The following is a 27,394-nucleotide window of genomic DNA, read 5'->3' as shown; positions in this document are numbered from 1 at the left end:
GCTCCAAAAGCAACAGATGTGAATATCCTTAAATAAAAAATCATGCTTTGTGTATAATCTGCATCTTGTTGTCTAATTTTACATTTTGTTGATATATCAGAAATGTAAAATGTGTTCAGTAATGCTTTTTACTGCACTTTGTCAGTTATTTACACTTGTTATCTTATAATAGGTGGCTCCACGTTTTGTGGTATTGCTTCTCTGTGTCTCATGGGAAAACTTGAAGATGTTTTCTCTGAGAAAGAACTCCACAGAATAAGAAGATGGTGCATCATGAGGCAACAGAATGGCTTCCATGGGCGACCCAACAAGCCAGTTGACACCTGTTATTCCTTTTGGGTGGGAGCAACTCTAACGGTAAGATTTCTTTAACTATAACTAAATTTGATAACTTTTTGTAACTTTCTTGCTAGTAATAGGAGTAGCTTCATTGCCTTCTACCGCTCATGTCTCTTGGATTTTACGCCATACATTTATGTATGTCACAGATTGTTTTGTATTGCCATTCTTCATTTACTAATCTTATTAAATCTCATTTTTTCTATTATTGCAGTTGTTAGACATCTTCAAGTATACAAATTTTGAGAAAAACAGAAATTTTATTTTATCTACCCAAGACCGTTTAGTTGGTGGTTTTGCAAAGTGGCCAGACAGCCATCCAGGTATTTTTTATTATTATTCTATAATTTTATGCATTTAAATACCTCTGTGCAATTCTGCACTAATGTGTCATAGCCTGAGTAGAATTTAAAGGAAACCTGTCAGCAGGATTGTGCACAGTAACCTACACACAGTGTCAGGTCGGCGCCGTTATGCTGATTAAAATAATACCTGGGTTGATGAAATCTGTCTTGTGGTTGTTGTGAAACCTTTATTTTCAGCTTTGAGGTAATAATATGCTCGTGCTCCAGGGCAGCCTGTGGGGGTCTTCATGTGGTGCTCTGATTAGGCATTCATAACGGAGACTGCTTAGACCTATACAGTTATATGAAAAAGTTTGGGCACCCCTATTAATCTTAAGGTTAATGTTTTATAAAAATTGTTGTTGTTTTTTTTGCAACAGCTATTTCAGTTTCATATATCTAATAACTGTTGGACACAGAAATGTTTCTGCCTTGAAATGAGGTTTATTGTACTAACAGAAAATGTGCAATCTGCATTCAAACAAAATTTGACAGGTGTATACGTATGGGCACCCCACCAGAAAAGTGACATTAATATTTAGTAGATCCTCCTTTTGCAAAAATAACAGCCTCTAGTCGCATCCTGTAGCTTTTAATGAGATCCTTGATGAAGGTATTTTTGACCATTCCTCTTTACAAAACAATTCCAGTTCAGTTACCGTAAGTTTGATGGTCGCCTAGCATGGACAGCCCTCTTCAAATGATCCCACAGATGTTCAATGATATTCAGGTCTGGGGACTGGGATGGCCATTCCAGAACAGTGTAATTGTTCCTGTGCATGAATGCCTGAGTAGATTTGGAGCGGTGTTTTGGATCATTGTCTTGCTGAAAGATCCATCCCCTGCGTAACTTCAACTTTGTCACTGATTCATGAACATTATTGTCAAGAATCTGCTGATACTGAGAGGAATCCATGCGTCCCTCAACTTTAACAAGATTCTTGGTGCCGGCATTGGCCACACAGCCCCAAAGCATGATGGAACCTCCACCAAATTTTACTGTGGGTAGCCAGTGTTTTTCTTGGAATGCTGTGTTTTTTGGTCGCCATGCATAATGCCTTTTTGTATGACCAAACAACTCAATCTTGGTTTCATCAGTCCACAGGACCTTCTTCCAAAAATAAATTGGCTTCTCTAAATGTGCTTTTGCATACCTCAGCCGACTCTGTTTGTGGCGTGCTTGCAGAAACGGCTTCTTTCGCATCACTCTCCCATACAGCTTCTCCTTGTGCAAAGTGCGTTGTATAGTTGACCGATGCACAGTGACACCATCTGCAGCAAGTTGATGCTGCAGCTCTCTGGAGGTGGTCTGAGGATTGTCCTTGACTGATCTCACCATTCTTCTTCTCTGCTTTTCTGATGTTTTTCTTGGCCTGCCACTTCTGGCCTTAACAAGAACTGTACCTGTGTTCTTCCATTTCCTTACTATGTTGCTCACAGTGGAAATTGACAGGTTAAATCTCTGTGACAGCTTTTTGTATCCTTCCCCTGAACAACTATGTTGAATAATCTTTGTTTTCAGATCATTAGACAGTTGTCTTGAGTAGGGTTGAGCGAAACGGGTCAGCCATTTTCAGAAGTCGCCGACTTTTGGCAAAGTCGGGTTTCAGGAAACCCGACCCGACCCCTGTGTGGGGTCGGCCATGAGGTCGGCGATCTTCTGAATCTGGTTCATGTAAAGAAGCTGCGGAGACACCATCACGTGTTTCTCGACGCAAGCAGTGAATAGCCAGGCCTTTCCCCGGGAAGGAACAACCATGGGAAGGGCAGCATCCTATGAAGGAAAGCCACCTATGCCAAGCATGGTATCCATCCACAGACAGCTGTTTCGGGGTTTTTGCCCCTCATCAGTGTGGAGTAGGAATCTGGCTATTAGGAGCAGTGCCTAGTAAAAAGGATGCTGCCCTTCCCGTGGTTGTTCCTTCCCGGGAAAAGGCCTGGCTATTCACTGCTTGCGTCGAGAAACACGTGATGGTGTCTCCGCAGCTTCTTTACATGCATCTGCATATTTCCCATAAGGGATGGGGGCAGTGTTCTGGAATCACTGCGTTGAGAAACACGTGATGGTGTCTCCGCGGTGTTGGATGTTTTGGTCTCCCCGAGGCCAATCATCTGTGCCTTTATAGCCTTTTTACTAGGCACTGCTCCTAATAGCCAGATTCCTACTCCACACTGATGAGGGGCAAAAACCCCGAAACAGCTGTCTGTGGATGGATACCATGCTTGGCATAGGTGGCTTTCCTTCATAGGATGCTGCCCTTCCCGTGGTTGTTCCTTCCCGGGGAAAGGCCTGGCTATTCACTGCTTGCGTCGAGAAACACGTGATGGTGTCTCCGCAGCTTCTTTACATGCATCTGCATATTTCCCATAAGGGATGGGGGCAGTGTTCTGGAATCACTGCGTTGAGAAACACGTGATGGTGTCTCCGCGGTGTTGGATGTTTTGGTCTCCCCAGGCCAATCATCTGTGCCTTTATAGCCTTCTGAATCTGGTATCGGAATTCCGATACCGAGTTCCGATATGTTTGCAATATCGGAAATCGGTATCGGAATCCATATTTAAGTGTAAAATAAAGAATTAAAATAAAAAATATTGCTATACTTACCCTCTGACGCGCCCTGGTACTAACCGGCAGCCTTCCTTCCTTAGAATCAGCGCGTGAAAGACCTTAGATGACGTCGCGGCTTGTGATTGGTCGCGCGACCGCCCATGTGACCGCTCACGCGACCAATCACAAGCCGCGACGTCATCTAAGGTCTTTCACGCGCTGATTCTAAGGAAGGAAGGCTGCCGGTTAGTACCAGGGCGCGTCAGAGGGTAAGTATAGCAATATTTTTTATTTTAATTCTTTATTTTACACTTAAATATGGATCCCAGGGCCTGAAGGAGAGTTTCCTCTCCTTCGGACCCTGAGAACCATAGTATCCCATTGCACTGCATTGGGTTTCGTGTTTCGGCCGACCCCGACTTTTCTATAGGATCGGCCGATTTCACTCGACCCGACTTTCTCCCGACTTTTGAGAAAGTCGGATTTCGTGAAACCCGACCCGATCCTATAAAAGTAAAAGTCGCTCAACCCTAGTTTTGAGGAGCCCATGATGCCACTCTTCAGAGGAGATTCAAACAGGAGAACAACTTGCAAGTGGCCACTTTAAGTAGCTTTTCTCATGATTGCATACACCTGGCTATGAAGTTCAAAGCTCAATGAGGTTAGAAAACCAAAAAAAGTGCTTTAGTAAGTCAGTAAAAAGTAGGTAGGAGTATATAAAATAAGAAAATGATAAGGGTGCCCATACTTATGCACCTGTCATATTTTGTTTGAATGCAGATTGCACATTTTCTGTTAGTACAATAAACCTCATTTCAAGGCAGTAACATTACTGTGTCCAACAGTTATTAGATATATGAAACTGAAATAGCTGTTGCAAAAAAAAACCAATTTTTATAAAATATTAAGCTTAAGATTAATAGGGGTGCCCAAACTTTTTCATATAGCTGTATGTACAAGAGAACGATAGACACCAGAAAGAGCAAAATATGATTAGGTATCAAAATTTAAGTATAATAAGTATTTGCAGGTGTCAGTATGACGAAAAATAAGCCAGCTCACCCGTGATGCCATAATCCACTCTTCGTGAGCACGGACCCGCTGTGTCCAGGTGTATAAAGTAAAAAAAAAGAAAGGAATGTCCAGCTTCACCGAATCCGTAAAAAAGTTTTCTTTATTCACAAACTTTAAACATGGAGGATACAAACTTCAGCACGAACCATATGGGTAAGAATCTCAACGCGTTTCTGGAGACTAAGCTCCCTTAATCATGTCATGATTATATAATACATACTCCTATTATCTATATCCCTTGTATTTGCATGTGCATATCTCTGATACGTCCTATCTGCTATTTGCATGTTGCACTTTATTTGTGGATACCAACCATTTCTATACAACATTTGCTGCTGTTTTTCCATCATATCAGATTGATGGATTAATCAGTGACAGCAGCTATTGCGCCGGCGGCGCCATCTTGGAGGAGGAATTTTTTTTTCTCTAGCAAGATGGCGCCACCTGTGCAATAGCAGATATTGGATCACTGATAACTGCTACAGCGCAGGCGAGGCGGGCACCATTTTAAAATGGATTTTTTCCTTTTTTGGAATATCAGGATAACCTCAAACATAATTAATAATTGTATACACAGTAAACATGCAATTATGCTGCAGCACAGGCGCCACGGCCGACACCTGCATGCAGAAGGTTTGTTGTTTTTTTTTAGTATAAATATATAATATTCAGTATGTAAACTAGGGGGTAGGTCATTGAGGGATTAGTGACCTGTCAGCAGTCTGCATTATGAATACCTAATCAGAGCACCACTTGAAGACCCCCACAGGCCGCCCCGGAGCACGAGCATATCATTACCTCAAAATTGAAAATAAAGATTACACAGCAACCATAAGAAGGATTTCATCAACTAAGGCATCATTTTATTCAGGATAACGGCGCCGACCTGACACCGTAAGTAGGTTACTGTGCACAATCCTGCCGACAGGTTCCCTACATTGGACGCCAACGTCAGTATCCCCCGCTTTGATGTGGGCATCGGCTTTGAGCCCACATCTTTCCCGGCACATGGCAGCTGTTTTGAACAGCTGACGTGCCCTCAATAGCCGCGGGTGGATCGTGATTCAAACTCTTGACAGCGGCATTTAAATCGCGCTTCCAGCTATCAGCCTGGAAATGCGCTCATCGGTGACCCCATCACATGATCCGGGGTCATCGGTTTGTCGGCATGACAACCAGAGGTCTCCTTGAGACCTCTATGGTTGTCAGTGCTGGATTGCTATGAGCGCCACCTAGTGGTCAGCGCTCATAAAAACTCGGCAATTCAGCTACATAGAGGCGATCTGAACATCGCCTGTATGTAGCAGAGGCAATCAAGTTGTGGCAGCTTCTAGTCTTCTATGGAGACTATTGAAGCATGACAAAAGTAAAAGAAAAAAAAAAGTTTAAAAAAAAAATGTATAATATAAAAGTTTAAATCTCCCCCCCCCCTTTTGCCCCATTCAAAATAAAACAAAAATCAAACCTACACATATTTGGTATCGCCGCTTTCACAATCGCCCAATCTATCAATTAAAAAAAAAAAAAAAGGATTAACCTGATCTCTAAACGGCGTAGCGAGAAAATAAAGTCAAAACACCAGAATTACGATTTTTGGTCGCTGCGACATTGCATTAAAATGTAATAACAGGCGATCAAAAGAACGTATCTGCACAAAAGTGGTATCAATAAAAACGACAGCTCGGCACGCAAAAAATAAGCCCCAGACCTGACCCCAGATCACAAAACATGGAGACGCTGCCAGTATTGCAAAATGCTTTTTTTAAAGCAAAGTTTGGACATTTTTTTCGCCACTTAAATAAAAAAGAACCTAGTGTTCTTGGTGTCTATGAGTTCGTAATGACCTGGAGAATCAAAATGGCAGGTCAGTATTAGCATTTGGTGAACCTAGCAAAAAAGACAAACAAAAAACTATTGTGGGATTGCACTTTTTTTGCAATTACACCGCACTTGGAATCTAGCTCAATACTGTATATTTAAAACTTACGACTTACTAAAAACTAAGAACAAAATACCAAAGTATGTAATATATCTGTACATTATGTTTTTAACTCTAGACGCCTTGCACGCCTACTTTGGGATCTGTGGCCTTTCTTTGATGGGGGAGTCTGGTATTAATGAAGTCCACCCAGCACTGAATGTAAGCCTGACAACATACAAACATCTCCAGCAGCTCCATGACTCCTGGAAAGCCAAGAACTGTGAAAAGAGTTCCAATCATCTGCACCTCAGTACATGACTGATGGCGACCATCATCACTTAGGCTGGAGATCCATATCCCCACTTCTAAGCCATGTATTAACCAAGTGTGCTTTTGTGTACTGGAGTCATTCGATCAAAGTGTTCATCGGTTAGTAGCACTGCATTGTACAACAGGCTTCAACCACTCCTCCTGTACCTCAATAAAAAATAGATTTTATAAGATAGGATTATTTAAAAGTGCTCCCTTTATCATGCCGCAGCTTTAGACATTTGCTCCTATGATCATGTAAAAGCTTTATTTGGTACCTATGACACAAAAACACATAAGTACTAATAGAGAGATCTTATTCTACAAAATCTGCATAGAAGGTGAATTATGAGAATTCTTGTTATGCAGGCTATAAACCATGGCCAGAAAATAAATCAAGTGGATCTGATCTAACTTATTTTAAACATAGTTTTAGATATATTAAATAGCAGTCTGCACAGTTTTTATTAAGTGGGTGCGCCAAAAGTTTAATTGGGTTGTTCTTCACACTGACATAGTTGCCTTTGAGTTGCAATAAAAGCCCAGCGTTACCACGATCTGTGAGCGACCTCAAGGTTTCCCCATCAGGAAAAAAGTTGTGACCGACTTCTGAGAAATGCAAAAATATCAAACATGTCAGATTTTTTGTTGTCTTATGAATGTTTAAATGTGTAGCTAAATATGGAAGATATGGTTAATTCGTGATTTATTTATTTTTTTCACCCCTCGGAGGTTACTTTCTGCCGTCTTGGACCTCCAGCCCAAATAAAATGTAAGCAGGAGGCTCCAAATTGCTTCTGCCATTTCAGAATATGCTGCTGGGTTGTGTACTTGAGGAATAACGCTGTTCATGGCCATTGTATGACCTGTAGTTTTCCCCTACGCAGACTCCATCTCATTATCAGTTGTCTCTCAGCTAGTGGGTGTACGTAGACTAGCTGCTATGGTCGCTCTCATTCCCACCACACAGACATGAGGGATTCCTGCTCTCTTGTCGCTATCTAGCCCTGAAGCAGCAGCATGGAGGAGATTATTTAGTAGTACTGAACAGTGTAGTTAGGAATCCAGTTCTGGTGTGACATAAAACACTTACTAGAAAGCAATTGATGGGTCGGTGTGTGCCTTTCTTTCCCTCCATTTCTCATTTCCTCTCCATAGACTTCAATAAACACCTGTAATCTGATACCTCAGTGAGCTGGCACTTTGTCTTATTTTGATCGAGAATGATGTTGGCAGTTTTTAGATTGATAGATTGCGGGAGCGTGGGGGAAGAAGTGGCTTATAAGTGGGAAAAGAAGAATATTTCTCTTATTAAAATATATTGCAATGTTTCTTATATTTTCTTGTACTGATGATTTATGCAGTGTTTGGTAAAATGATTACTTACTATAACAAAATGTAATACAATGGCTTCATGATATTCTCAAATCGTAGGGCTTGGTACAGGAAATCACCTGTGCTCCCAGGTCAAGTGAGATCATATCGTGAAGGTAAAGGAATCAAGCCAGTAATGGTGCAGTGGGGAGGAGAACACTGTGCAAACGGTTTAGGTGTATGTGGAAAAAGTATAAATAAAAATTATCTTAATAGTTTATTTTTATCATTTAACAAAATGCAAAGTGAATGATCAAAAGCAAAATCTATATTGTACTAATATGTGGCCCCTTTGTCTTCAAAACAGCATCAGTTCTTCAAGTTACATTTGTATTTTCACAAGCCTACAAACACAGGAGATCTGCGGCTAGTTCTCCAAGATGTTTGGAGCATCCTCCTCGCTGAGTTCCACAACAACTGTGTGCAAGTGTACCTAAAAGAATTGATGCCTGAAGCAGACTTATGAATCCCCGCCAAGCACGGTGTGCGCAGGGATTCGCCGGCTTCACACCCTTTGTATATATGAATTATACATATTCCCGGCCAGTGGGCGGGGCCTCGCTCCATACACTTTTATAGAGCCGAGGACGCGGCCGCCCAGTGGACATGTCCGACTACAGGACGCGGCCTCGCTCCATACAAGTGTATGGCGCTGCTCCCACTAGACCAGCCCTGGTCGGGAGTATGTATAACTTACACATAACCTCCGTTCTCGCGTCTGAAACCGGCGAATCTCTGCAGCGCACAGTTAATGCGCTGGGGGGGGATTCAGAAGTTTGCAATCACACAGAGGGACTGCAGACTTATTGGTTTTTTATCCAACAACCCCTTTCATAGAGAAACTATTAACACTTCTGTTTTTGAAAGCATTCTTTCTTTGCAGCATTTTTTTTTACACCTGCTTAAAACGTTTGCACTGTACTGTATAGTGCCATTTGTTAATTTCAGCAATTTGGAGCGTCCCATCTTGTTTTCTTAAAGGTCAGAAAACCTGTGTAATATACAAGACCTTTGCCAGCAAGTATTTTATTAAATGATGACCATTTATCTCAGAGCCTGGCAATCTCTAAGTAACATATCTATGTACGGTTCATGAATTATCTGTTTAATTGTACTAAATACCGGGTCCGCCTAAAACACGGTATCTGTTGTACAGGAAAACCATTCAAGCATTTTGCATGTCTCACATAGTAATATTTTTATGAAAAATTCATCCTTTCCAGCTTCATTGCACAATATTGCCAAGTATTGACCACAGAATGTGTGCTATGCGCTGCATTTTACTACAGGTGCATTATTTAAGTAAATGAGTCTGTAGTAATGATTTCTAAAAATTTTTACAATAAATATAATTGTACAGCTGCTTCATGTGAATCCTTGTTTTTATTTGGATGGGTCTGTATTGGAACAAATGAGTGGTCTGTTATATATTTCTCTTCAGACCTAAGCCTAGAAATAAATAAGGACACTAAACCGGATCGGTCCCTGGAATTTCTTTATTTTAGTAGTGCCTGCAGGTGATACTGCACCCATGGAGCACAACCCTTTAGATTGTGATATATGATAAGACATGATCAAGTGTAACACTTTTAAAGGGAATATGTTGTCATGAAATAAACTATTATTTTGATATTTGTGGGTTTTTTTTTTTTTTTTTTACCTTTTTGGCCTTTTCTTCCCAATATTACAATCTGTATTAAAAAGAGAAAAAAAATTGGTAATCTGGCAATTTTCACACTATCCACTGCAGCTGTTTCAGATTCATTCTTCTTGCCCTTTCAGAGTTTTCAGCAGGCTCCTTATCATCAGAGGCAGCATTACAATGACTGGTAACACATCTATATACAACTAATGGCAATCCCACCAATCACAATAGGAGATGTTACAGCTCGCCCCCCCGTCATAATGACATTTGCATTCGCTCATTACATACCTTGTGACTAATGTACACATGGATTGCCGTATACAAAAGGAAGGTAATCTAAAAAAGCCCCAGTGGCCTGTCAATTTGTATTTTTAATAAATATTAAGACATGGAAATAAAAACATTACTAGCAATATTTAAAAAATACTTTTAACACATAAACCTGATTTAAACAATAGGTCATTTTGTGATGACACATTCGCTTAAACTTCACCAAAAGCACAGCCATATTTTTTGCACTAGAAAAAAATGTTGCTAAAAAAGTTGTTGCATCTTATAAGTGTGAGGGCAGCAGTCTTCATACAATGAGAGGAGGTAAGTGGAGCCATAGTAGAGAAAGAAGTCTAAATCGGTCCCAGGGTCTTGATTGGTGTTCGAGATGAGCAGGCCACATGCCACAACCCTGGTCAATGGTCTAAGTCTGTTCTCAGGCAGTGGACAGGAGCTGTGCAAATTTCCTTACCCTCCGGGATCCCATGCTCCGCTTATGATTAGCGGAGCTGGCGAGATATCACCTGGGCGATGTATAGTTGATGTCATACAAGGTTGGCGACTAAAATGCTGTGCCTGGAAGCGCAGGATATTTGTGCAGCTAAGGTCCATGGCCAGAGAGCACTGACCTGGATCCACCACCCCAACCCCCCCTCATATTTCTGACATTTTGACTTTTTCTCGCTACGCCATTTACCGATCGGATTAATTCACTGTTGATAGATCGGGGGATTCTGGTATCGGCGATACCACGATAGTTTTTATTTTTTTTAATTGTTTTATTTTGAATGGGGGTGAGTGAGGGGTGATATAAACTTTTATATATACAATACAGACCAAAAGTTTGGACACACCTTCTCCTTTAAAGATTTTTTCTGTATTTTCAGGACTATGAAAATTGTACATTCACACTGAAGGCATCAAAACTATGAATTAACACATGTGGAATTATATACTTAACCAAAAAGGGTGAAACAACTGAAATTATCTTATATTCTAGGTTCTTCAAAGTAGCCACCTTTAGATTTGATGACTGCTTTGCGCACTCTTGGCATTCTCTTGATGAGCTTCAAGAGGTAGTGATCGGGACTCGTTTTCACTTCACAGGTGTGCCCTGTCAGGTTTATTAAGTGGGATTTCTTGCCTTATAATTGGGGTTGGGACCATCAGTTGTGTTGTGCAGAAGTCTGGTAGATACACAGCTGATAGTCCTACTGATTAGGCTGTTAGCTGCTTTTTTCTTGCCATAATACAAATTCTAAGTAAAGAAAAACGATTGGCCATCATTACGTTAAGAAATTAGGTTAGTCAGTCCGAATAATTGGGAAAACTTTGAAAGTGTCCCCAAGTGCAGTGGCAAAAACCATCAAGCGCTACAAAGAAACTGGCTCACATGAGGACCGCCCCAGGAAAGGAAGACCAAAAGTCACCTCTGCTTCTGAGGATGTTTATCCGAGTCACCAGCCTCAGAAATCTCAGGTTAACAGCAGCTCCGATTAGAGACCAGGTCAATGCCACACAGAGTTCTAGCAGCAGACACATCTCTACAACAACTGTTAAGAAGAGACTTTGTGCAGCAGGCCTTGATGGTAAAATAGCTGCTAGGAAACCACTGCTAAGGACAGGCAACAAGCAGAAGAGACTTGTTTGGGCTAAAGAACACATGGAATGGACATTAGACCAGTGGAAATCTGTGCTTTGGTCTGATGAGTCCAAATTTGAGATCTTTGGTTACAACCACCGTGTCTTTGTGCGACGCAGAAAAGGTGAACGGATGGACTCTACATGCCTGGTTCTCACCGTGAAGCATGGAGGAGGAGGTGTGATGGTGTGGGGGTGCTTTGCTGGTGACACTGTTGGGGATTTATTCAAAACTGAAGGCATACTGAACCAGCATGGCTACCACAGCATCTTGCAGCGGCATTCTATTCCATCCGGTTTGCGTTTAGTTGGACTATCATTTTATTTTTCAACAGGACAATGACCTCCAACACACCTCCAGGCTGTGTAAGGGCTATTTGACCAAGAAGGAGAGTGATGGGGTGCTACTCCAGATGACCTGGCCTCCACAGTCACCAGACATGAACCCAATCGAGATGGTTTGGGGTGAGCTGGACCGCAGAGTGAAGGCAAAAGGGCCAACAAGCGCTAAGCATCTCTGGGAACTCCTTCAAGATTGTTGGAAGACCATTCCCGGTGACTACCTCTTGAAGCTCGTCAAGAGAATGCCAAGAGTGTGCAAAGCAGTCATCAAAGCAAAAGGTGGCTACTTTGAAGAACCTAGAATATAAGACATATTTTCAGTTGTTTCACACTTTTTTGTTAAGTATATTATTCCACATGTGTTAATTCACAGTTTTGATGCCTTCAGTGTGAATGGACAATTTTCATATACAAAAAAGGTTGCATGTCTAATATGAAATACATGAAATATGAATAGCAAAATTGCTTTTGAATATTAGGAAAAATATTTGAGATGCTTTTGCACAAAATTTGGCCAAATAGTGTGAGCCCATCAACCATCGTCAAAGTGGCCTCATTAATCTGATGGGTTAGCTTACTGACTGAGCACTCCTCCCTTCACCATGTGGTATTTAATTACATCTAATCACATTTGGTTCTGGCCAACCCATATATGTAGGCTTTATGAGAGAGGTGTCCACATTCACCCATGCATTCAGACATTAGCCTTAGGTAAGTGTCCACGTTTGGACAGGGAGGTCAGGGACCCATCAGATTAATGAGGCCACCTTGATGATGGTTGATGGCCTCACGCTATTTGGCCAAATTTTGTGCAAAGAGTCTCATAAATATTTTTCCTAATGTTGAAAAGCCATTTTGCTATTCATATTTCATGTATTTCATATTATACATGCTTTGGCATGATAGAGTGCAACCTTTTTTGGTATATTGTATATGGAGGAAGCTGCTCCTGGTATGCACCAACTCACACTAGTTTGGATGTGCCAGTCGTTTTTCTGTCATGTACAATTTTCATAGTCATGAAAATACAGAAAGATCTTTAAGTGAGAATGTGTGTCCAGACTTTTGGTCTGTACTGTATTTCTTAAAATTTTTCCACATTTTTTTTTTTTTAGTTGCTTCAATAATCTCCATGGGAGACTAGAAGCTGTGATCTTCCGATCGCCTGTGCTATACACAGCAGGGCTTCAGCCCTGCTCTGTGTAGCAGAAATACTTGCTATGAGATCCGACTGCTGGGTGGTGCTCATAGCTATCTGGCAATGACAACCACAGGGTTGTCATGCCAACCCATTGGCGACCCACGGTCATGTGACACAGGCACAGATGGGTGGGATTAGTGGTGCGCTTCCAGCGCGATTGTGTTAAATGCCGCTGTCAGAGATTGACAGTGGCATTTAACAGATTAACAGCCGTGGGTGGATCACAAATCCACCCGTAGCTGTTACGGGCACATGTCAGCTGTTGAAATCAGCTGACATGTGCCGGAAAAGACTTGGGCTCAGCGCTACAGCTCACATCAAAGGGAAGACTTGAAATGTATGGAGCATTTCATGAAGGGGCTAAAGATCATTTCATTTTGAACTTGCTTAACTGTTCACAATAACAGTAATCTTGACCAGCGGTGCTCATACTCTTACATGCCACTGTATATAATGGTCTAACCACAGAGATCTTCCACAAATGTAAAAAATCGTTGTGACTAGACTAAAGCTGCGCATGTTTGGCAACCATGATATTCGTGATTTATAGAGACAATGGCCAAATAATCAAGCAATGGAGCAAGAAGCATAACACCGCTGGTTAACAAGGATGAAATGGCAATAAAAGTAGTTCTAGTATAATCCCGTTCTTGTCAGAATTTGATAGTTATCCCTCATAGCTCATTTTCCACCTTTCTAAAAGACTCACAATCTCGCTATCGCTGTCCTGTAGTATAAATGGAAACTAAAATATGATCCCCTTCTGCCCTAGACCACTAAATTTAGGGTATTTAAACTGCAGACTACCAGAGAACCTTTAAAAAGCATTCCATCTTTTTTCCCCTTTTTTCTGCTCTCAATATGGAATGCCTCTTATGACGCATCTTTTAGTATGTGCCTGTTTTGTATGAAGTGTTGCTCAAAGCTGAGTGAACGCATGTTCCATCCTCAGAAGTTGTAGATGTCTTGGTGACACGATCTCCACTCTTGATTACCGACATTTTGTGTGCCTGATAGAGACCCATAACTTGTGTGTAATTCTTGTTTTGTGGTGATCGGTGACAGGATGAGTAATTCTTGACATTAGCTTCCTGTCGCATGCTGTGTCATATACTTGTCTTCCTTTGTGTTATCAAATGTCTTCTCATTTCCTTTAAATACATCTTTACACACATCTCATGTTTTAGATGAATTGCTGCATGTATGCGATACACTGCCGAAAACAATACTTTCTAATATTTCAGAACTTGATCAACAAAAATGGATGCTGGTTTGCAATTGTGGATTTAGAATTGAAAGGGAACCTGTCACTAGAAATAACACTGTTAACCCCTTAAGTACCAGGGGTATTTGTTTTTGCGTTTCCATTTTTTGCTCCCCTCCCACAGCCATATATTCCATCAATATGGCCAACAAGTGCTAAGCATCTCTGGGAACTCCTTCAAGATTGTTGGAAGACCATTCCCGGTGACTACCTCTTGATGCTCATCAAGAGTGTGCAAAGCAGTCATCAAAGCAAAAGGTGGCTACTTTGAAGAATCTAGAATATAAGACATTTCAAGTTGTTTCACACTTTTTTGTTAAGTATATAATTCCACATGTGTTAATTCATAGATTTGATGTATTCAGTGTGAATGTACAGTTTTCATAGTCATGAAAATACAGAAAAATCTTTAAATGAGGTGTGTTTAAACTTTTGGTCTGTAAAATATATAGAGAGAGAGCGTTTAGAAAGTATTATAAATCAAATCCTCTTGGATTACAGTGACTGAGTGTGATCCCATAAGGACCATCCTATCAGTATCACAATATAAGGAAGCTTCAATATCACACCTACATGGTATTGTTTCCTACGACTGACATTTATTTGTACACGTGTTGTTTCCATTGTAAGGCAATTGCTTTGAAGATGTTATATGAAGCCGATCCGAGTTTTTTTTTTTTTTTTAGAGACGTTCATTAGGTAACATGGTTGATAAAGCTTGTTTAGCTGCCTGATGGAACTTGTTCTGCTAATAAAAGACGACGCTACGCTGTGAGCATGGGAACACAGGCAGGTGTTCTAATGTCTCAAAAATCTGATTCTGCTAAAACTGCTCGTCGGCACATCATCATGTTGTTGGAAAGTAGTTAGGAAATTAATGAAATTGACTCATAAAAATGCTGTGTCCAGCAACATTTACCAGAAAATATCCATACGATCAAACCAAGCAGTAATATACTAACGATCAAGGAATATGATGATAAAATTTTCTAAAAAAAAAATCTTGCTGATTGGGTTAATTGGCTTCCTATGGAATTGGCCCAACTGTGTTTATGTGGAAGGTTGTGAGAGGGAGGGAACTCCCTCTCTCGCACCCGTAGACACCCCTGCGACAAAATCACAGGGAGATAAAAGTTGTCATTGCTCCTGGACATTAAACAATGACCTTCAGGTGTTGCAGGTATGGTGGCCTGTTGGACCCAGTCACAGGCAGAGTCTAAGGCCCCTTTCACACATCAGTTTTTTACCATCAGAAACTAATGTTTTTTTTCTCAGACTTGTATTAGCGACGGATTGCCTCACGTTTCATCCGTCATTCGCTGGATCCGTTGAAAATTGTTTGTCCGGCGGCCGGAGACAATGGACAAAGTAAAGTTTTTTTGTGTACATAAAAAAAAATGGACAGTGACGGATCTGTCGCGGTCCGTCGTTTGCTAGAATGGAAGCCTATGGCGCCGGATCCGTCAAGTGACGGAATCTGGTGACGAATTCCGTTTTTTTAACTGAGCATGCTCCGATACAATTAGCCAGTTCCGCTAGTTGGATCCGTCGCATCAGTTTTTCACAATTTGCGACGGATCCGTCAAGCCAACGGATTGTGACTGATGACAAAAAACTGATGTGTGAAAGGGACCTGACTGGCATTATATGACAGGTCTCATGAATTACAGTTATCTGTATTTTGCAATGCATTATACCAGTGATCAGACAAAAGTTACGAAAAAAAAAATAAAGAACAAAAAATATCACACCAATAAATACACATATTTAATATAAAAACAAAAATAAACTAATAAAGTCCACATATTTGGTATCGCCGCTTCAAGAGCGACTTGATCTCTAAAAATTAACCCCTACAGAGAACACTTAAAAAATAAAAAAAATAAAAAAAAAAGTGGCAAAAAAATTATACTTTTTCGTCATTGTGGAGTCACGAGGGTCAGTGGGTGCTCTCATCCGCCAGCCGACCTGTCTTTACGGAGACCGCATGTGCCAGGCTCATCCACTGAATGCCAATAATCCTCCATGGGCAGAATACTGCTCAGACAACACAGAGTGAGTGTAACACAATGGGGTGAACATACAGTGCAGTCCCAGCAAATACACAAGATAGTGCAAATGACAGAATTTCACCCTTCCCCTAGCTTGCCGGGGATTCAAAAATCTGCGACTTCAGGGCATCCAACTACCCTAACCACTAGCACCCGCTTTTGGAGGGCACTCATAGAGACAGTGACAACCTTAGGAAGCTAACGTAGTATAGTGAGGTTTGTGGCCAGGCAACCTGCCTGATTGTCCCAAACTGGGTTCTCCAAATGTCTGTGTAGTTTGAGTGACGGGCAGCAGCGCTGATCTGTATTCCAGCAGATGGAGCCGTGGTTCCTTGGGATGTTCTTGTAGAGTCGCTCTGGAAACAGGCAGATCCCCTTTTATATTCCTCCGCTCTTATTCAGGTCGTTCTTTCCACTGGATTGGGAGTAGATGATGGGAGGTAATCCTCCCCATTGTTCAATTAACCTGCGTATTTGTTCTCTAAAGGTGTAGACTGGTAAATTGCAGGGGCTGATACAATGTGTAATTAGAAGGCATTCATCAAATTAACAAATATCAAGAGTCAACGTATAGGCTCATATGAACAATGGCTCATGTCCCTTGACCTACTGATCAATATGTCTGGCATAATTAAGAATAAACGCTATGTCTTCACAATCATACTGCTAAAAAAATGGAATAAAACGTGATTAAAAAGACAAATGCAAATAAAAATACCATTGCTGAAAACATCATTTTGTCCTGCAAAAAAAGAGCCCCAATAAAGATGCATCAGTTGAAAAATAAAAAAGCTATAACTATCAGAATATAGTGATGTAACACTAATATTTTTTCCCTAAAATTTTTGATTGTGTAGATGCAGCAAAACAATACAAAAAATGACATACAGTGGGGGAAATAAGTATTTCATCCCTTGCTGATTTTGTAAGTTTGCTCACTGACAGAGACAAGAGCAGACTATAATTTTAAGGGTAGGTTAATTTTAACATTGAGAGATAGAACATCAAAAACAAAATCCAGAAAATCACATTGTATAAATTATATAAATTTGCATTTTGCAGTGAAAAATAAGTGTTTGATCCCCTACCAACCAGTAAGAGTTCTGGCTCCAACAGACCAGTTAGACGCTCCTAATCAACTCGTTACCTGCATTAAAAACAGCTGTCTTACAGTCACTTTTATAAAAGACTCCTGTCCACAGACTCAATCAGTCAGACTCTAAATACTCTACAACATGGGCAAGACCAAAGAGCTTTATAATCTTTTGCACAAAGATGGAATGGGCTACAAAACCTTAAGTAAGACGCTGGGTGAGAAGGAGACAACTGTTGGTGCAATAGTAAGAAAATGGAAGAAATACAAAATGACTGTCAATCGACATCGATCTGGGGCACCATGGAAAATCTCACCTTGTGGAGTATCCCTGATCATGAGGAAGGTGAGAGAAAAGTCTAAAACTACACGGGGGAGACTTGTTAATGATCTCAAAGAAGCTGGGACCACATTCACCAAGAAAACCATTGGTAACACATTATGCCATAAAGATTTAAAATCCTGCAGTGCCCGCAAGGTACCCTTGCTCAAAAAGGCACATGTGCAGGCCTGTCTAAAGTTTGCCAATAAACACCTGGATGATTCTGTAAGTGATGGGGAGAAGGTGCTGTGGTCAGATGAGATAAAAATGTAAATCTTTGGCATTAACTCAACTCGCCGTGTTTGTAGGAAGAGAAATACTGCCTATGTCCCAAAGAACACCATCCCCACTGTCAAGCATGGAGGTGGAAACATTATGTTTGGAGGTGTTTCTCTGCTTCTGCAAAGGGCACTATTTCACCAAATTAATGGGAGAATGAATGGAGCTATGTATCGTAAAATCCTGAGTGACAACCCCCTTCCCTCTGCTACTAAATTAAAAATGGGTCGTGGCTGGGGCAATTACCCAAAACATACAGCCAAGGCAACAAAAGAGTGGTTCAAAAAGAAGCACATTAAGGTCATTGAGTGGCCTAGCCAGTCTCCAGACCTTAATACCATAGAAAACTTATGGAGTGAGTTGAAGCTCCGAGTTGCCAAGCGACAGCCTCAAAATCTTAATGATTTAGCGATGATCTGCAAAGAGCAGTGGACCAAAATTCCTCCTGACATGTGCGCAAACCTCAACATAATCAACTACAAAAAACATCTGACTGCTGTGCTTGCCATCAAGGGTTTTGCCACCAAGTATTAATTCTTGTTTGTCAGAGGGATCAAATACTTATTTCAAAATTTATTACAAAATTTAAATACATCTATAAAGCTCTTATAAATCTCTTTGGTCTTGCCCATGTTGTAGAGGTTAGAGTCTGACTGATTAATTGAGTCTGTGGACAAGAGTCTTTTATAAAGGTGACTATGTAAGACAGCAGTCTTTAATGCAGGTAACGTGTTGATTAGAGGTGTCTAACTGGTAAATAGGAGCCAGAACTCTTAATGGTTGGTAGGGGATAAAATACTTATTTGTCACTGCAAAATGGAAATAAATTTATATAATTTATACAATGTGATTTTCTGGATTTTATTTTTTGTAAATATTTTTCCCAGCAAAATGCGCTCCTGAAGGATGATGATGGAACTCGATATTCTGATTCAAGGATGATTTTTATTTCAAACTAGAATTCAAGTTTGAAATAAAAATCATGCTTGAATCAGAATATTGAGTTCCACCATCATCATCTTTCAGGGGCGCATATTACTGGGAAAAATATTTACAAAGTATTATCGCCTATGAAAGCACTGTTCAGTGCGCTCTACAGTTCCCAGATCGATGCAGCAAACTGAATGGAAAGAGGAATGGAGTGATCCATCGATTGGATCTATACGTAGTATCTCAAGACACCAAAAAGGTGAGTGGATTCACATTGAGTATACACCTTTGGAAACTAACTACTACACTTAGAAGTCTGCGCTTCCCATTTCTTTCCCTATAATCCACTCTTGTTTTATATGGATTTTATTTTTGATGTTCTATCTCTTGATCTTAAAATTATCATACCCTTAAAATTATAGACTATTCATGTCTTTGTCAGTGGAAAAACTTACAAAATCATCAAGGGATCAAATACTTATTTCCCCCTCTGTAAATGGTATAACTTAAAATGTCAACTTGTCCCGCAAAAAAACAAGCCGTCATACAACTCCATCAGTGGAAAAATAAAAGTTATTGCTCTCAGAATAAAGCGATGCAAAAATAATAATAATTATTTCTATAAAATATTTTTTACTGTGTAAAAGCACCAAAACAAAAAATATTTATAAATGTGGTATCACTGTAATCATACTGACCCGAAGAATAAAAATATCTTATCAATTTTACCACACGCAAAATGGCATTAAATAAAAAAAACAATTCCTGAAATGTTGGTTTTTATTCATTAAGCCTCCCAAAAATCAAAATAGAAAGCGATCAAAAAACATTATGTGACCGAAAACAGTACCAATAAAGCAGTCAACTCGTCCCACAAAAAAACAAGCCATCGCATGATTTAGTCGGACGAAATATGGAAAAATTATAGCTCTCAAAATATGGCAATGGAAAAACTAGTTTTTGCAACAAAAAGCATTTTTTAGTGTGTGACAGCACCCAAACATAAAAACCGATATAAATCTGGACTTGCTGTAATCGCACCAACCTGAAGAATAAAGTAGTTTAATCACTTACACCGCACAAGGAATGGCGTAAAAAAATAAATAAAACCAATGCTTTACCTGCTGTTGATTTTTTCTTTCTGCCTCCCAAAGATCACAGTAAGGCTCACATTTATCATGCGATGAGCACTTACACCGGAGTTTCCATTTAAATCTCTCAAATACATGATTCAGACGAAACCCCCGACGGAAGATTCCCTAGAATGAGTCAGAATGAGGCACAGTGGATGCGGTTTGGCCTGTGATATTGCGGTGTCCATCTTTTTAGGCGTGCTTAAAAGCAAGGTCTGCCACAGTTTTCTGCACTTATGAAAAGAAAGAAACTGCTGAACAGAGGCCAGATGGAGTCTAGAGTAACTCTGCTGCCTCATTAGGGAATGGATCCCTCTGAGGATTCTTCCGAATCAAGTTACTCGCAGATTTAGGCTGGAGTCACACTAGTGATTTTAAAATCGGTCCAATTTTGTTCTTGCAAAGTTGGACAAGTGTAATATGTGTGGTGACTGAGCAAGCGGGGGGATGCCCACTTGCAGGCACTGGCACATCCACCAGGCCACCATAGCGTGCCAGTGTCTCCAACAGCGAGTGGGCCCCCTCGCCTGCTCAGGGCTCCGGCACTTGCTCGGGTGCGCCGGGTGCTGACGCTGGCCTTTTGGCCATCATTCCAAGAAGTGGTTCAGGATGGATGACATTACACCAGGAAGGACCCCAGAATAGGGGTCATTATACCAGGAATGGGCCCTGGGTAGTGGACATTGTTAAAGGATGGGTGACATTAAACCAAAATTGGGCACATTATTATAGGATGGGGACATTATACCAAGAAGAGTCCTAGGATAGGGGACATTGTTAAAGGATGGGGGGACAATATACCATGATGGGTGACATTATGCTATGATGGGGGACAATGTTATAGGATGGGGACATTATATCAGGAAGGGGCCCATGATTGGGGATATTATACCAGGATGGGGGACACTATTACAAAAGGAGCCCAGGACAGGGGATATTATACCATGAAGGGGCCTAGGATAGGGACATTATTAATGAAGGCGCTCAAGATGGGGGACATTATGCCAGATAGAGGCCTATGTTGGGGAACATTATTCCATGAAGGGGCTCATGATGTAGGACATTTTAACAGGAAGAGGTCCATTACAGGGGATATTATAACAGAAAGGGGCAAAGTATGGGGAAATTACAATTACACCAGGAAGGGGCCTAGGGAGAGAGACATTATTTCAGGAAGGAGACCAGGATAGGGGAGATTATTACAAGAAACAGCCAGGATGGGAAACATTATGACATTGAGGGTGAACACGCATTTCATTATAGGATCTAGAATGCTACAATACATCTGACCAGTGGCGTAACTACAAAGTTATAAGCCCCGGTGCGAACTTTCAAATGGGGCCCCCACCATGCCAAAATATTTTCCACCCAAATTCACATTTTACCTACAGTACAGACCAAAAGTTTGGACACACCTTCTAATTTAAATATTTTTCTGCATTTTCATGACTATGAAAATTGTACATTCACACTGAAGGCATCAAACTATGAATTAACACATGCGGAATTATATACTTAACAAAAACATGTGAAACAACTGAAATTATGTCTTATATTCTAGGTTTTTCAAAGTAGCGACCTTTTGCTTTGATGACTGCTTTGCACACTCTTGGCATTCTCTTGATGAGCTTCAAGAGGTAGTCACCGGAAATGGTCTTCCAACAATCTTGAAGGTGTTCCCAGAGATGCTTAGCACTTGTTGGCCCTTTTGCCGATTGGGTTCAGGTCTGGTGACTGTGGAGGCCAGGTCATCTGGCGTAGCACCCCATCACTCTCCTTCTTGGTCAAATAGCCCTTACACAGCCTGGAGGTGTGATTGGGGTCATTGTCCTGTTGAAAAATAAATGATGGTCCAACTAAATGCAAACCGGATGGAATAGCATGCCGCTGCAAGATGCTGTGGTAGCCATGCTGGTTCAGTATGCCTTCAATTTTGAATAAATCCCCAACAGTGTCACCAGCAAAGCACCCCCACACCATCACACCTCCTCCTCTATGCTTCACGGTGGGAACCAGGCATGTAAAGTCCATCCGTTCACCTTTTCTGCATCGCACAAAGACACGGTGGTTGTAACCAAAGATCTCAAATTTGGACTCATCAGACCAAAGCACAGATTTCCACTGGTCTAATGTCCATTCCTTGTGTTCTTTAGCCCAAACAAGTCTCTTCTGCTTGTTGCCTGTCCTTAGCTGTGGTTTCCTAGCAGCTATTTTACCATGAAGGCCTGCTGCACAAAGTCTCCTCTTAACAGTTGTTGTAGAGATGTGTCTGCTGCTTGAACTCTGTGTGGCATTGACCTGGTCTCTAATCTGAGCTGCTGTTAACCTGCGATTTCTGAGGCTGGTCGCTCGGATAAACTTATCCTCAGAAGCAGAGGTGACTCTTGGTCTTCCTTTCCTGGGGCGGTCCTCATGTGAGCCAGTTTCTTTGTAGCACTTGATGGTTTTTGCCACTGCACTTGGGGACACTTTCAAAGTTTGCCCAATTTTTTGGACTGACTGACCTTCATTTCTTAAAGTAATGATGGCCACTCGTTTTTCTTTACTTAGCTGCTTTTTTCTTGCCATAATACAAATTCTAACAGTCTATTCAGTAGGACTATCAGCTGTGTATCCACCAGACTTCTGCACAACACAGCTGATGGTCCCAACCCCATTTATAAGGCAAGAAATCCCACTTATTAAACCTGACAGGGCACACCTGTGAAGTGAAAACCATTCCCGGTAACAACCCCTTGAAGCTCATCAAGAGAATGCCAAGAGTGTGCAAAACAGTCATCAAAGCAAAAGGTGGTTACTTTGAAGAACCTAGAATATAAGACATAATTTCAGTTGTTTCACTTTTTTTGTTAAGTATATAATTCCACATGTGTTAATTCATAGTTTTGATGCCTTCAGTGTGAATGTACAATTTTCATAGTCATGAAAATACAGAAAAATCTTTAAATGAGAAAGTGTGTCAAAACTTTTGGTCTGTACTTTATTTATTTCACACACTATAGCTTTATTGCAAAGTTGTATTGTGTAACTTCAGTGGCATAACTATCCGATGCCCAATCCTGGTATATATTTGTCCCCCGTACTGCCGTTGTTATGTAATGTGTAAAAAAAAAAAAAATCCATTTTACTCATCAGGGGCTTACATAGAAGTCATGGGGATCCATATAAGTAGTATAATGCGCCCTTATAGTCCTCCTTATAATATAATGCACCCCCATAGTCCTCTATATCAGGGGTGTCAAACTGCATTCCTCGAGGGCTGCAAACAGGTCATGTTTTCAGGATTTCCTTGTACTGCACAGGTGATAATTTAATCACCTACACACATAATGATTGCAGCACCTTGTGCAATGCTAAGGAAATCTTGAAAACATGCATGGTTTGCGGCCCTCGAGGAATGCAGTTTGACACCCCTGCTCTATATGATATTCTGCACAGTTCGTAGTCATCCATATAATAATAATAATAATAATAATAATTTTTATTTATATAGCGCCAACATATTCCGCAGCGCTTTACAAATTATAGACGGGAATTGTACAGACAATAGACATTACAGCATAACAGAAATATAGTTCAATACAGATACCAGGAGGAGTGACGGCCCTGCTCGCAAGCTTACAAACTATGAGGAAAAGGGGAGACACGAGAGGTGGATGATAACAATTGCTTTAGTTATTCGGACCAGCCATAGTGTAAGGCTCAGGTGTTCATGTAAAGCTGCATGAACCAGTTATCTGCCTAAGTATGTAGCAGTACAGACACAGAGGGCTAATACTGCATAAAGTGTATGAGAACATGATGCGAGGAACCTTTTTTTTTTTTTTTTTTAACCCCTCTGTGACCTTGGACGTACTATCCCGTCGAGGTGCCCTGGGCCTATCTGACCCTTGACGGGATAGTACGTCCTGCCCTTTAATGCGATACCGCAACTTAAGTCGCGGTGGTCGCATTAAAATTCCGACGCCATCTCACCTGGGGGGAGATGGCCTCGGCATCCAGGGCATTGTCGCCGCCCACTCGCCCTCTCGATCGCTGTGATTGGCTATTCAATTCTGAACAGCCAATCACAGCCATTCTCATTGTTTCAGCCAATCGGAGCGGCTGAAACAATGAGGTCACAGGCTAGGATCGAGTACCGATGTACTCGATCCTAGGTCCGGTGCCTGGCAACGCCAGGCACCGGCAAGAACACCCCGGATTGGCGCGATCGCCGATCGCATCGATCGCGCCAATCGCAGGGCACCGCGCGGTATTACCGCGCTGTGCCCTGCCGGAACCTGCGTGGATCGGTGCTCTAATAGCACCGATCCTAGGATAGGATAGGATAGGACACAGTGCAGGCCCAGCAGGGCCTGCAGGAGCCGATTGGCGCGATCGATGTCATCGTCGATCGCGCCAATCACAGGGCGCAGCGGCGATCACGCTGTGACCGCTCTGTGCCCTGCAGGTGACCTGGCTGTGACCTGCCTAGGATGGCGCGAACAGATCCGATCCTAGGCAGGTCACAGCCAGGTCACCAGGAAAGCTCTGATTGGTGGGATCGATGTTATGGTCGATCCCACCAATGACAGGTCACAGCAGCAGCATGACCGCTCTGTGACCTGTCTGTGTCACCTGCCTGACCTGTGTATGACCGCTCTGCAGGGTCCTCATTCTAGCTGAGGATTCCTACAGAGCGGTCATACTGCTGGATCTCCTGGCTTGATCTCTCTGCTGGATCTACCTTCTGTGCTGGGTATTGTGGTGCCACAGCAGCCTGTAGCACCACAATCCCTGCTAAAGAAAGAAGACAACTAAACGTAAGTTTTATCCCTGATCCCTGCCCAATCCCCGTTCATCCGTGCCCAATCCCCGTTCATCCGTGCCCAATCCCCGTTCATCCACCCCAATCCCCGTTCATCCACCCCAATCCCCCCTTCCCCCTCTTTTTACCCCCTCCACCCCCATTTGTGCCGCCTCCGTGCGCACATTTAGTAGCCGCCGAGCGTTGATTGGTGACGCAGTTCACCGATCAACGCTCGCGCTCGCTTTTTTTCCCTCACCCCCGTTGCGCCAACTCCGTACACACATTCCGCAGCCGCCAAAGTTTGATAAGTGACGCAGTTCACTTATCAGAGTTTGTGCCTGCCGTTTTCCTTTTTTTTTTTTTCACCCCCCTTTTGCGCCACCTGACTACAACCGTACGTTTTGATCACTGATCCCTGCCCAATCCCCACTTCCACCCCCATCTCCCTTCCCCCTCTTTTTACCCCCCTTTGCACCTCCTTCCGTGCGCCCATTTAACAGCCGCCGAACGTTGATTGGTGACGCAGTTCACCGATCAACGCTCGCGCTCGCTTTTTTCCCTCACCCCCGTTGCGCCAACTCCGTACACACATCCCGCAGCCGCCAAAGTTTGATAAGTGACGCAGTTCACTTATCAGAGTTTGTGCCTGCCGTTTTCCTTTTTTTTTTTTTTCACCCCCCTTTTGCGCCACCTGACTACAACCGTACGTTTTGATCACTGATCCCTGCCCAATCCCCACTTCCACCCCCATTTCCCTTCCCCCTCTTTTTACCCCCCTTTGCACCTCCTTTCGTGCGCCCATTTAACAGCCGCCGAACGTTGATTGGTGACGCAGTTCACCGATCAACGCTCGCGCTCGCTTTTTTTCCCTCACCCCCGTTGCGCCAACTCCGTACACACATTCCGCAGCCGCCAAAGTTTGATAAGTGACGCAGTTCACTTATCAGAGTTTGTGCCTGCCGTTTTCCTTTTTTTTTTTTTCACCCCCCTTTTGCGCCACCTGACTACAACCGTACGTTTTGATCACTGATCCCTGCCCAATCCCCACTTCCACCCCCATCTCCCTTCCCCCTCTTTTTACCCCCCTTTGCACCTCCTTCCGTGCGCCCATTTAACAGCCGCCGAACGTTGATTGGTGACGCAGTTCACCGATCAACGCTCGCGCTCGCTTTTTTTCCCTCACCCCCGTTGCGCCAACTCCGTACACACATTCCGCAGCCGCCAAAGTTTGATAAGTGACGCAGTTCACTTATCAGAGTTTGTGCCTGCCGTTTTCCTTTTTTTTTTTTTCACCCCCCTTTTGCGCCACCTGACTACAACCGTACGTTTTGATCACTGATCCCTGCCCAATCCCCACTTCCACCCCCATCTCCCTTCCCCCTCTTTTTACCCCCCTTTGCACCTCCTTCCGTGCACCCATTTAACAGCCGCCGAACGTTGATTGGTGACGCAGTTCACCGATCAACGCTCGCGCTCGCTTTTTTTCCCTCACCCCCGTTGCGCCAACTCCGTACACACATCCCGCAGCCGCCAAAGTTTGATAAGTGACGCAGTTCACTTATCAGAGTTTGTGCCTGCCGTTTTCCTTTTTTTTTTTTTTCACCCCCCTTTTGCGCCACCTGGCTACAACCGTACGTTTTGATCACTGATCCCTGCTCAATCCCCACTTCCACCCCCATCTCCCTTCCCCCTCTTTTTACCCCCCTTTGCACCTCCTTCCGTGCGCCCATTTAACAGCCGCCGAGCGTTGATTGGTGACGCAGTTCACCGATCAACTCTCGCGCTCGCTTTTTTCCCCTCAGCCTTTTTGCGCAACCTCCGTACACACATCCCGCAGCCGCCAAACTTTGATAAGTGACGCAGTTCTCTTATCAGAGTTTGTGCCTGCCTTTTTTTTTTTTTACAGGTTTTTCTTCTCCTTTTAGCATTTTCTTTTCAGATAAGTTTGCACAAATCACTATCCCCCCACACATACACATACAGTTATCAATAAAGTGCACCCAATCACCATATTCACACAAAAATGTCCCGCTCGTCCCGTTCGTCCCAACAGCGCTATTCATTGGAGGAGGCATATGCTTTCCTTGCCTCCGACACTGATAGCGAGGGAGAGGATCCCACTTTTCTTTACTTTTCTGATTCTTCATCCTCTTCCTCCTCCTCCTCCTCCTCTTCCTCCTCATCTTCCTCCTCGGGTCTTGCGGAACCACCACGCAGACGCCCCAGGACAGAAGATGAGGCAGCCCCCACCACTCCTGAACCAGCGCTCCCCACTGCGGAACCCACATGGACCTCGCCCCCCGAAAATTACGAACCACTGATTCCTGATTTTGTGGCAGAATCAGGAATCAAGTTTGACACCACGGGCCTCACAGAAACAGACTTTTTCAAAGTCTTTTTCTCTGAGGATTTTATTAACCTCATGGTGGAGCAAACTAATTTATATGCTCGTCAATTTTTGGAGCAAAACCCCGGTACATCATTTTCCAACTGGTCTCCTGTAGACGCAGTTGAAATGATGCAGT

General features: G+C 42.4%; 1 protein-coding gene across 1 annotated transcript in view; it reads left to right on the top strand.

The window, feature by feature from the left end:
- PGGT1B (protein geranylgeranyltransferase type I subunit beta) overlaps nt 1–9,271 on the top strand; it is a 61,248-nt gene extending 51,977 nt beyond the window's left edge. The window contains exons 7-9 of the mRNA XM_069753040.1: nt 173–357; nt 554–662; nt 6,363–9,271. Coding sequence (XP_069609141.1) covers nt 173–357; nt 554–662; nt 6,363–6,544 — 476 coding nt within the window. The 3' untranslated portion in view covers nt 6,545–9,271. The remainder of the gene's footprint in view (nt 1–172; nt 358–553; nt 663–6,362) is intronic.
- Nucleotides 9,272–27,394: the final 18,123 nt, after the last annotated feature.

Source organism: Ranitomeya imitator, chromosome 1 (assembly GCF_032444005.1).
Source record: "Ranitomeya imitator isolate aRanImi1 chromosome 1, aRanImi1.pri, whole genome shotgun sequence".
Lineage (NCBI taxonomy): Eukaryota > Metazoa > Chordata > Amphibia > Anura > Dendrobatidae > Ranitomeya > Ranitomeya imitator.
Note: the sequence above shows the minus strand (reverse complement) of the source record. Positions and strands in the feature narration are given on the sequence as shown.